The sequence below is a fragment of the Mastigoproctus giganteus genome, chromosome 7 (assembly GCF_048544385.1).
Source record: "Mastigoproctus giganteus isolate SK-2022 chromosome 7, ASM4854438v1, whole genome shotgun sequence".
NCBI lineage: Eukaryota > Metazoa > Arthropoda > Arachnida > Uropygi > Thelyphonidae > Mastigoproctus > Mastigoproctus giganteus.
The window spans coordinates 200366177-200378322 of record NC_143581.1 but is presented as its reverse complement, the minus strand read 5'-3'; the positions used below and the strand labels follow the sequence as shown (position 1 = coordinate 200378322).

At 36.7% G+C, this 12146-nt stretch overlaps 1 protein-coding gene across 1 annotated transcript in view; it reads right to left on the bottom strand.

The window, feature by feature from the left end:
* Positions 1 to 12146, bottom strand: part of LOC150083554 (protein transport protein Sec24C-like) — a 116615-nt gene that overhangs the window by 32968 nt on the left and 71501 nt on the right. The window contains exon 7 of the mRNA XM_090378520.1: positions 2460 to 2584. Within this exon, the coding sequence (XP_090234646.1) occupies positions 2460 to 2584 (125 nt within the window). The remainder of the gene's footprint in view (positions 1 to 2459; positions 2585 to 12146) is intronic.

The following is a 12146-nucleotide window of genomic DNA, read 5'->3' as shown; positions in this document are numbered from 1 at the left end:
TACCTCTCGAGCATTGTTGACAGAATCAATGTCTTCAGCTAATAAGTACGCCACTGTGTAGGTTTAGGGCTGTGGATTTTTAGAAGGGGTCAGCCGCTCAACCTCACGAAAGAACATATTAATGGATGACTGGATGGTGGCTTTTTTATTTTCACTGTAGATTTCTTTGTAGCAAGCACACATATCATTCACCCCTCTGTTAACTTTTAAGAATTGTTCGCTCTTAGGATCCACCTTCTCAAACCATTGCTGATGCAATTTCACGAAATGCCATTGCCATCTCTCTGGTAATGAAGTGTCTCGGCTCCTCATTTGGTTCATCTTGAGCTTCGTCAGCATTTTCTTCTTTCACTATTGCTGCCTGCAGCTCAATAAGTTATTCGTTAGACAATTCCTTCTCTTCTTCCTCTATGAAGTTGGAGGTTGTTTGGCAACAACCTCCAACTGAAGTAGCTCTGCAACCTTTACAATCTTATCTATAATCTCTTCATACGATTCGTCTTTTTCAAATCCTTCAAAGCCTTTACCGTGCCGTGGGCATATTTTCTTCCATGCACCATTTAAACAACTTTTAGTAATTTCCGCCCAGGCCTTATTAATGCTTAAGATGATGTGGTAAATATTAAGATTTCCAAAAGTCTCTTAATTTTTCTCATTGTCTACTACAGACAATGCTTGAGCAAATGTTGTGTGTAAACAGTATGCTTTTAAATTCGAAATAACACCCTGATCCATATGTTGGATGAGTGAAGTCTTGTTTGGCAGTAGAAATATGACTCTCATGTTCAAATTGAAATCATCTAGATGCACAGAATGTCCAGGATAATTATCTAATAGAAGCAAAATCTTGAAAGGAACGTCGTTGTCTTTACAATATTTTTCAACCTCGGGAATGAAACACAGCATTTAAACCAATCCTCAAAGAGAGATCGGAAATGCACGGGTAGGGTGGCTTTATTGATGCCCTTAAATGCAAGAGGTTTTCCAGAATGGTACACAAGCAGTTGTATTAATCTGTAATCTCCCACTGCATTAGCCCCAACCAAGAGCGTGACCCTATCTTTTGAAGCCTTGAAACCTGGCATTGTCTTTTCCTCTTTGGCAATGTATGTTCGATCTGGAATTTTTTTCCAATACAGAGCAGTCTCATCAATGTTAAAAACTTGCTGTGTTGAATAGCCACCTTCATCAATAATTTTTTCCAACACATCACAAAATTTCTCTGCAGCTGCAGAATTGGCACTGGCAACTTCACCCGATACGTTAATGTTTTGGAAACCAGCATGATGCTTGAACCTATTAAACCACCCGTTGCTTGCCACAAACTTGGCTTGGGGTTCGCCGTACTTATTCTTAATATCTTCATAAATAATTCTTGCTTTTGCTTGAATGGCCATTGGACTCAGGGGTACTTGCTTCTCAATCTGATTTTCCATCCATATTATTAATAGCTGTTCCATCTTCGATATAGCATCTGAACACTCTTTTGTGATCACTGTTGATCTTAGTGTGTTGATCCTTTGACATGTTCTTTTATACGTGCTCTGTCCTTTAAAATAGTATTCACTGTTGAAGCAGTGAAACCTAATTCCCGTGAATGACATTTTCATCTTCATTTCTAAATCAATTTTGTTCCATTTCCTGGCACTGCCAGCACTTGCACTTTCCATTGGTCCCTTTCCCTTCATCATTGTATTACGTAAATAGGAATGAAGAGAAGTTTCTGAAATATTGTTTTTTAAATGATTGAAGATTTCAGTGAAGGGGAACACATTTCATCATAATACTGTAACATAAAAACCCACAGAATTCCAGTTATCGGAATTATCACAAATACAATAAGATCGAGTTTACTACCTGTTTATAATTACTGTAGATGCACTAACAGAAAAGCCCAATAAACTGGAAAGTGCAAATTGTTTTTTGGTCATGACCTCCAGAAACATGCTTTAGAAAAATATCACAAAGGCATTCAAAATTGATTCTTATAATGGGAACGTGTAGTGCAATTTCCATTATAAATATCACCTTTTAGAGAAATAAATAGCTTAGTAATATAGCAAAATTTTCAACTACCAAGGACTTGGAACGAATTACAAAAAAAACAAACAAACAAACAAACAATATGTTATTGGGTTCATATTATGATATTTTCACAATACTTCCATTTATCCCTACAGATGCAAAGTATGTTCCATATTTTTTTCAGTTTGCACCAGCCAGCAAAAACTTACGTAAAGTCGAATTTGTGTAAGTCGAGTACTATGTAAGTCGGAGAGTTCCTGTATATATATATATATACACACACATATATATTACTGATTATATATATATATATATAAAATAAAATAAATAAACTTGAATAATATCTTAGAAAGTATATTTATCATATAAACATAAATTAATCTAAAAAAATATCCCAATGATGGCATAAATTTTTCTAGACTAAATTCACATACTTGGGTAAACAAGAAAGAATTTCTTTCATACTAGCACAAAGGTAATGAACCATGCCACATCTGAAAGCAGGAGCAGACACATCAATCATGAAGATATACACTGGTGGTTTAGGAAATTTCTTGTTCTGCATTAAAAATGCATATTATTAGCACTGACGAATAAATGTATAAGGTCATATTAGATGTAATTATATAAGTAGCTGAATAATTCCTTATCACTATGTAAAACGAGGAATCTTGGAGCAGTTAACTTATTTTAAATAGTTAACTTAAACACAAGAAAAAAAAAAGAAGAATTTATATTGTTTAAAACTGGTAAAACTGTTCATTGCATTTTATTTAATGAAGGGTATCAATATGCTTTATAATCTATACTGTTCATCGACAGTATATATTTACTTTGAATATAAACTAAAATAGATAACCATAATCACTATGTATGTGTTACAACCCATTGTGTACCAATACTTGTGTAAATAAGTAAATAAATTCATTACAAGGGTAGGCTGAACTACAAACAAATCAAAGAAAACATCAACACATTATAAAATAGTGAGACTAAAATCATGAAATAATAAATGTGTATTAATTTCAATAATATTTCGATGCATTATCAGTGAAAAACTTAGTTTAACACAGAACTTTTTTCATATAAAGTTCTCTGTAGTAAATTCATGAAACATTTAATTCACTTAATCATTTCAGATATTCACTATTCTTAATTTATTTAACTACATTTCTGTGTAATATTCTCAGTTGCCACATCTGATACTAGTGAGTGTGTTTCATATTTACATTACATCAACCATGCTTAAGGATTTAAAAATTTCCCTTTACTTATGACTGGCAATGTGTGTGGAGAATATTCTCAGCAAATGACTTGGAAAATATTCTCCAAAAGATTATTATTATTATGAAGAATTAACCATCATTACTCATGACAACTTAGCAAAGATCATTAAATAAAAATTGCAAAATAATTGACCCCAAACTTCACATAAGGACCTAGGTTCAATGTAGAGCATCAAGGTAACTACTAGATTTGCAAGATCCACACACTTTTTTGAAGACACTTTTCAAGAATTAATAATGAACTACCAAGTTGAGTTCAAAATGTCATTGTTGTCAGAGCAAGACTGTCAGAGTGGTTAAACACAAAGCTACTTCATCTACTTAGTAGTCATTAAGTATAAATAGAAACTTCTTTGTATCCAACTTAAGTTTTGCAAATTACAGTGTCTGGAGACTATCATTAGATCTGATTGAGGTGTTATACACCTCAATCAGATCACCTGCGAGGTGATCTGATTGAGGTGTATAACACCTTGAATGGCTTGAGCATGCTCAATGCTGATGGCATTCTTCCTCTTGCTCAGAATAATCGCCTGAGAGGGCATAAATTCAAATTGAGGAAGGACAGTTGTAGGATGGATGTGCAGAAGTTTGCCTTTTGCCAGCAGGTGGTTGATTGCTGGAACAAACTTCCATCTGTTGTTGTAAAGTTGATGCTTAAATAGATTCAAGGCAGAACTAGACAAACATTTGGAGCAAGTGGATGGGTGAAATAAGGGTTTTTTTTTTTTTTTTTTTTTTTTTGCTGATGCTATATAAGCTTGCTTTCTTGCATCATGTGCCTTTGCTAATGCTAATCCCACAATTTTAAGCTCAAACCTTACATGAGGTTGATTACTTTGTAATTTTGATTTAGTGATCAAGATTAACCCTCATATGCCTTTTGCACAACATTAAACTTAGTAACATGCTATAAATAAAGTACAATATGATGCACATTTCCACATTTTCATTGCAGAAATCTTACAAAGATTTTGATTAACCTTTCTTAAGTATGCTAGCAAACATACATTTTGAAGGTTTTTTCAATGCAGTATCAACAAATTATGTCTGTACATGTTAAGAATTCTCTTGAAACTCTATACAGATGTGCTGCCATCTATTAAATGTGTTTAATAGTAGCCATTTTAATATTTACAATAGTTTTGAAAATCAATGAAGAGGTGTATTTATTCAAAAAAAGATTCCAGATGATGTGGAATTATACAATGTGAAATTAAAGAAATTCTCTGGAATTCAAAGAAAGAAGCTGATGAAAGGGAATCAAATAATACCTACAGTGGCAGACAAAAAAACTGCATCACTTGTGAATTTCACAAATAATGTGTTTTGTACTGTATTGTAGGTTGCAGAATGTTTGAAATGCATTTGTTAGATGGGATATACACCGATGAGCCAAAACATTATCACCACCTACCTAATATGGTGTTGGTCCTCCACGTGCAGCCAAAACAGTTCGTATACAGCGAGGCATGGATGCTGCAAGATTTCTAAATGTGTTTTGGGGTATCTGGTACCAACACGTAACCAGCAGATCTTTTAACTCCTGTAAGGTCTGCAGTTGAGACGCCGCAGATCAGAGTTGCTGTTCCAACACAAACCACAGATGCTCAATGGATTGATGTCTGGGGAATCTGGAGGCCAGGGCAATACCTGGAAGTCTTCCTCATGTTCCACGAACCAGTCTCGAACAATCTAGGTGGTGTAGCATGGGACATTATCCTGCTGAAAGATGCCACTGCCAGAGAGGAAGACCGCTGCCACAAAAGGGTGTACCTGGTCAGCAATGATGCTTAAGTAGGTGGTAGACGTCAGAGTTCCCAGCAAATGGATAACTGGATCCAGAGTATCCCAGCAGAACATTTCCCAAAGCATGACACTGCCGCCACCGGCTTGTTTTTGTCCCACAGTGCATCCAGGAGCCATCACTATCCCAGGTAAATGATGCACACGTACCTGGCCATCCACATGATGCAACAGGAAACGTGATTCATCGGACTAGACTACCTTCTTCCAATCACTAAAGGTACAGTTTCTATGCTCATGTGCCCACTGCAGGCGCTGTCACCAGTGAACTGTGGTTAGCATGGGCACTCTGAGCGGCCTGCGGCTATGCAGCCCCATTTTCAGCTGGGTTCAATGTACTGTGTTTTGTGACACTTACTCCCATCATCAACATTCCAATTACCGGCGAGTTGCCCCACAGTCGCCCTTCTGTTGCCATGTACCATCCGAGAGAGCATTCGATCACCTTGAGCAAAACCTCACCAGCGGTTTGTGGGTTCTTCCCCCTCGGACAACTTTCGGTAGGTTAGTACCTACCGAACTAACCACGGCTGACCATGAGCATCCCACGAGCCGTGCCATTTTGGAAATGCTCTGACCCAATTGTCTAGCCATTACAACCTGGCCTTTGTCAAACTCACTTAAGTCTGCTGCCTTTCCCATCTGAAGAACAAGAGTAACACTGATTAAGGGCGCTCGGTATCAGGTGTTTTTTATACCATGTCCCGACCCGTGCATGCGCCATAGTTCAAATGCAGTCGCTTCAATTTGCTTAACGACCGCTGGTCATAATGTTTTGGCTCATTGGTGTATCTCTGCGAATGAAATCCAATAAGAAGACTCCACCTGATATACCTAATTGCCATTAATATCTTCCCAAAGGGCAAAATGCGTAATTAATGGAAATAGGGGGGAATTCGTGCAAAGGCAATCACGACAACCAAACATACATTTTATTGCATTTACGTGTAAAAACTGAAATGAAAAGTTCACGTAATAGTATTATGTAATAGTATTATGTACTGTAAATCAGCAAAATAAGTCCTCAATATTTTGTTGTTCCACCTCAAGTTGCAATTACAGCTCTGCAATGATCTGGCATAAAGTTAATCAACTTCTGGATATACGGTTGCCCAATTTCGTGGAACCACACCCTTACAATACTCTCCTGCAGCTGAATCTTACTTGTTGGCTTCTTCTGAGCAATTTTAGATGACATTATGTACCAGAAAGTTTCAATAGGGTTCAGAAACCTGTTCTGGTCTTTTGCCAGGCCAGTCCAACGCTGTAATGCCAGAATTTCTGAGGTATGACTGCACCTTAAGGGAGAAAAATGAGAAAAATCATTAAACTCATCATTAAATCTAAATAACATAAAACTTACCAATTTTGCTGTGTGGCAAGGTGCCGAGTCCTGTTGAAAAATGCAGTTTTGGACTTCTGTGTGGTGATCCCTAATAACGGGTTTCAGGCACTCCAAGATAGCAGTGTAAATTTCTGCATTCATCATTCCATTAATAAACTTAATTTGCCCCACCCCTTTGCTTGCTATGCATCCCTAGACCATTTGACCAGCGGGGAACTTTACAGTCGGTGTTATGCAGTCAGGATGGTATGCTTCAGATTTCCGTCTTCTGATATATCACTTCCATTCCGAGCCATGCAGGTTGAATTTCGATTCGTCAGAAAAGATGATAGTGTACCATTGCTCTTTTGTCCATGAAACATGAGTTTTAGCCCAAGCAAGTTGCTTCTTCCTCATTTGTTGGGTCAACAAAGGCTTCTTCTTGAACCGATAGGCAGGCAGACCACATTCCGAAACTGTCTTTTGATAGTTCGTGCAATTGTTTCAACACTAGAGGCCATCTCAAAGTCCAGTTTTAGCTCAGAAGCACTACCATGGCGATTACGAAGGCATAGCCATTTCAAATATCGATCTTGCTAAGGCATAATGACTCTCTTACAGCCTGACCCAGGTCTTCTCTTCACATCACCGGTTTCATGCTTTAATTTCAGCACCTGCGATACTGTTGACTGGTGGCAGCCTATTTTATCAGCAACAGCACGTGTAGAAAGCCCTTCCTGGGACAGAGCAAGAGCTACACTTTTTTTTCTTGGTGTCAACTGCTTACACCTCCACAAAACAGGATTCTAATGAGCATGTTGCTGCATTTATAGAAATGGCTGATGCAATATCTTGCAATTACTGTCTGATGCAATATCTTGCAATTACTGTCTGATGCAATATCTTGCAATTACTGTCTGATGCAATATCTTGCAATTACTGTCTGATGCAATATCTTGCAATTACTGTCTGATGCAATAGAAGCATTATCTGACACAATACCTTTGCAACAAACAAAATGACTGTAATCAAACAATATCTTATGTTTCACTACAAATGTTACTTTTTTTAAAGTGATGCATTTTTTTAAATGCCACTGTATATAAAATAGAAGATATTACTGCAATAAAAAATAACAATTTTTTATTGTTTTTTAATTTTTAAATATTAAATTTTTTCAAATTATTTTTTATAATAATTCTACTTTAATAATTGGCTATAAAGTAAAAATTGGAAAAATTAATATTTAGAAGCATTTATGTACATAGTTTTACTTTTACAAACTTATAGTCCTCAAAAAAATTCACCCTAGGTGGCATTGCATATGGTCCAGAAACCTATTTATGAAGCCTACAATGCATAGAATTGGTTGGAGGGCGGAGGGGATAATCACAATGTACATTAGCTAATGCAGTAACTGAAACTAAACAGCCAGAAAATGCTAAAACTGCATATTAAGTGAAAAAAGTATTTCTTTCTCGCTCTCTCTTTTTTTTTTCTCATGATGCTACGGAGGGGGGGAGCCTCATTATCCAAGGATAACTGGTTCCGCAAAATTCCACTTAAAGCAGGGACCAAATTTTTGTAATGTGTATTATGTACTTGTACATAGTAAAAAATAGATTGGAGGAACTGAAAAATGACACAATTATTTTATTGGACATTTTTTATTATAATATATTGAACAAGGTAAGATTAAGTAAAGTTTATTGAAGTTACACTATTTTTGAGTTTTACGAATAAAGAATGAATCCAGAGTTTAGTTTTTTGCCGTATTTTTTTAGATAAAATTGTGTCATAGCATTTAGTTATGTCTTTAATTTTGCATGTAACTTCTGTGCACGATTATAAAGAGGATCGTTCTTACAAAAATATTCAAGTGCTTGATCAATTTTCTCAATGGCTTCCTTTAATTCGATTTTAAAATCCTTGTAACTGTGGGGACTCACATACCGAGGATTCCCCTCTTTATCATCAACATTCTTGTACATTGCATTTGGCTAGTTCAGATTTAATACCATTTACACGGATCATGGCATTGGAGCAATGGTGTCATGCAACTGATTTTGGTTCGGTTCAACTAAGTTGAACTGTGTCGGTGCAAATTAATTATTTAACAAATAAAAATAACTATGAAACTAATATTGTCACAAAGGAAATGGCGGGTGAGTGAAAAATACAATGCTATTTAAACAACCAAATAGGTATCGGTGCCATCTTCAAACTTTATATCAAGAAGCCACTGGACAAGTTATTTTAATGTTATGTTCAAATAAAAAGGTACTTTTAAATTTAATTTTAATATTATTTTTTTTCATTGTGTCACTTTATTAACATTATATTTTAGAAAACAACACCATTTTGTAAAATAAGCTTTCCATCTGAACATCAACATGTCAACAGTACCATTTTAAAAGAAACAAAGTAACAACATATTGCCCTACAGCATTTAACATAAAACATTCTGTATTTATTAAAAGTTAGCATTAGAAGAGGCATATGATGCAAGAAAGCAAGCTTATACAGCATTAGCAAAAAAAAAAAAAAAACCCCATCCCATTTCACCCATCCATTCACTCCAAATGTTTGTCTAGTTCTGCCTTGAATTTTAAGCTGTCAACTTCTACAATGACAGATGGAAGTTTGTTCCAGAAATCAACCACCTGCAGGCTAAAGAAAAATTTCCACACATCTATTCTACAACTGTCTTTCCTCAACTTGAATTTATGTCCCCTCAGGTAATTAATCTGAGCAAAAGGAAGAACCCCATCAGCATCAAGCATGCTCAAACCATTCAAGGTCTTATACACTTCAATCTGATCACCTCGCAGGTGCCTAGTCTCTAGACACTGTAATTTGCATGACTTAAAAACTTTCTTCATAAGCACAACCCTTTGTTCCATTCACTAATCTTGTTGTCCTTCTCTACTTTTTCCAGGAACCTCTACATCCTTCCTAAAATATGGCCTCCAGACCATATAGGCCACACCTTGAGTACTGTATACAGTACTCAAGGTATGGCCTGACCACTGCCTTATACAAGGGGATAATCACATCCTATGCTAGAAAAATTCATGTATATCATTGACAAGATACCATGAGCTACTCTTGCAGACCATCTGCACTGCTCAGAAAACTTCATATCTGACTGCACAATTACTCCCAGGTCCTTTTCATTCTCTACCACCCTCTGTGTAGTACCATGCAGAGGTATGTTACTCTGGGGTTACTCAATGTTAAAATTCAGTTGCCACCACTCAGCCCATCTGCTCAACTCTTTTAGATCCTGTTGCAGTAGCATACTGTCATTAGTGTCATTAACAGCTCTGCCAACCTTCGTGTCAACATTAAGCCTGATAATCCATCATCAATATCATTAATAAATACAGACAACAACAATGGACCCAACACTGAACCCTGGGGGATTCAACTAATAACATTAGTCTACAAAAAGCAGTGACCACTGATTACCTCTCTCTGTCTTCTCCCACTCAACCATCCCTTTATTCATAGCAGCAATTTGCCCCCCCCAATGCCACACAGCTCCAATCTGTGCAGCAGTCTTCCAGGTGCAACAGATTCAAAAGCCTTCCTAAGATTCAAGTATATGATATCAAAATTATACTTTGCATCCAGTTCCTTTGTGACCAAATCATAGTATCCAATCAAACTGGTCAAACAACACTTCCCCTTAACAAACCCATGCTGTGTCTGAACTATAACTGAAATCTTAACTAACAGATCTGTAATTAATTGTGTCACCCTTTGATCCTCCTTTATGAAATGGGGTCACATTGCACATCTCCAGTCCATGGATGCTTCCCCTGAGTCCAAGTAAGCTCTCATAATTATGGCTAAGAGTTTGCTTACTTCCTTTGCTGCCTCCCTTTATATAACTGGATATATCCCATTCACCCCAGGTGCCTTTCTTATGTTTATGTTATGAAAGCAAAAACCCTTCCCTTCACCCCTGATGGTAGTTACCTCTTTGAGCAAATCCCACATCAGTACACTTTGATCACTGCCACCTAGTGATTCCTTTATCTGCAGATACTTAATGCATGAAGAATCACTACTGATAATCAGATCAAGAGTGTTACTCCCTCTAGTTGCCTTCCGAACATGCTGCTGTAGAAAACAATCATCCAATAAATCCACAAAAGACTTGCTAGTGTATGAGTAACCAACCCACACGTTCCAGTCAATATCTGGGAAATTAAAATCCCCCATGATAAGACAAATCTGATTTACTGGCCCACTTTATTTCTCTGTTCAGTTGTTCATTATATTCATTTGGCCTATAACACACTCCTACTGTCAATTTTGCTTTCCCAGTTCTTATGTTACACCAAACTGACTCTACACTGTCCACCCACATCAACTGGCTGTACTTCCTTAGATATTATGTGTTTCTTAACTAATAGCATAATCCCTCCTCCCTTCCTATCCTTTCTGTACACATTGTACTCCCTAAATTCCAATTCTGCATTCCTTATATCTGTGTGACACCATGTCTCTGATATTCCAACAATATCTGCCTTTAATGTTCTGACCAACACCTCAAATTCATCAAATTTATTTACCAAACTCCTAGCATTAGTATACACACAAGTATACTTACACCTGTTCTTATTCTTAGCTACCCTAACACAGCCCATGTATTAATTTGTTCCGTGATTACTCCCAGCAGGCACCTCCGTAGCCAGGTGGGCAGGAGCAGCAGTGCGTAGCACATGCTGCTTGATTAGACCGGGGTTCGAGCCCATCATCACCAAATATGGACGATGCGGAAAGGTCAGAGAATGACCACCACATATTCCCGGAGCAATACGGCCTTAGTTGCTAATGCTCCTAAAAACCAAATAACAACATTAGACCGACTCCCAGCAGTCTCTGAAACTCCCCACACCTTGTTTTCCAGCCTGCTGCTCATTCCAATAGAAGCAATTCAAGAACTACTTTTTTTTAGTTGCCATCTCCTCATGATCAAATTACAACTTAACCTTTTCTTTTGGGTTTTTAATTCCTATTGTGTAGTAATCAAACATCTTTAACAGATTTAAAAAAATAATAAACTAGTCTATAAATGAATTCACACATATTACAGAAACTGCTTTTATGATTTTCTATGTACAGTATACTCTCGGTTTTCTGGGATAGACGGTAAAAAAATATTCCCGGATAATCTATTTCCCGGTTAATCCAAAAATACAGTAAGCCCCCGACATACGTTCCAGGACTTCTTATGTAAGTAGAGTTTAAGTAACTCAAGACTAACTAATAAAATATTGCTACTATATCCCCAATCTGCCAACATTACAAAAACCACATAATATCCTCAGAAGAATGAAGGAAAATAGTTATATATTTTTAATTAGTTCAATTAAAAACTTTATTTGGGGACAGTGGTGAAGTAGCCGGAGTGGCACATAAGAAAAGAAAACATAAAAGGAAGAAAAAATGCATGTTAATGAAATGTGAAAACTGATATGTATTTTGTAGCCTTGGTTGTTATTACAGTTGACCTTCATTAGTGCTGACCTGGTCTCATATTCTGTCTTCCTCCTTTATTGTGTTCACTGTTGTCCCTGACAAATCTGAATTCCGCACGATACTTGTTAATATTTGGCCATTTTCATACATCCTTATTATTTTAATTTTCTTATCCAATTCAATCGCTTTCCTAGTACCGCTGTCACTTATTC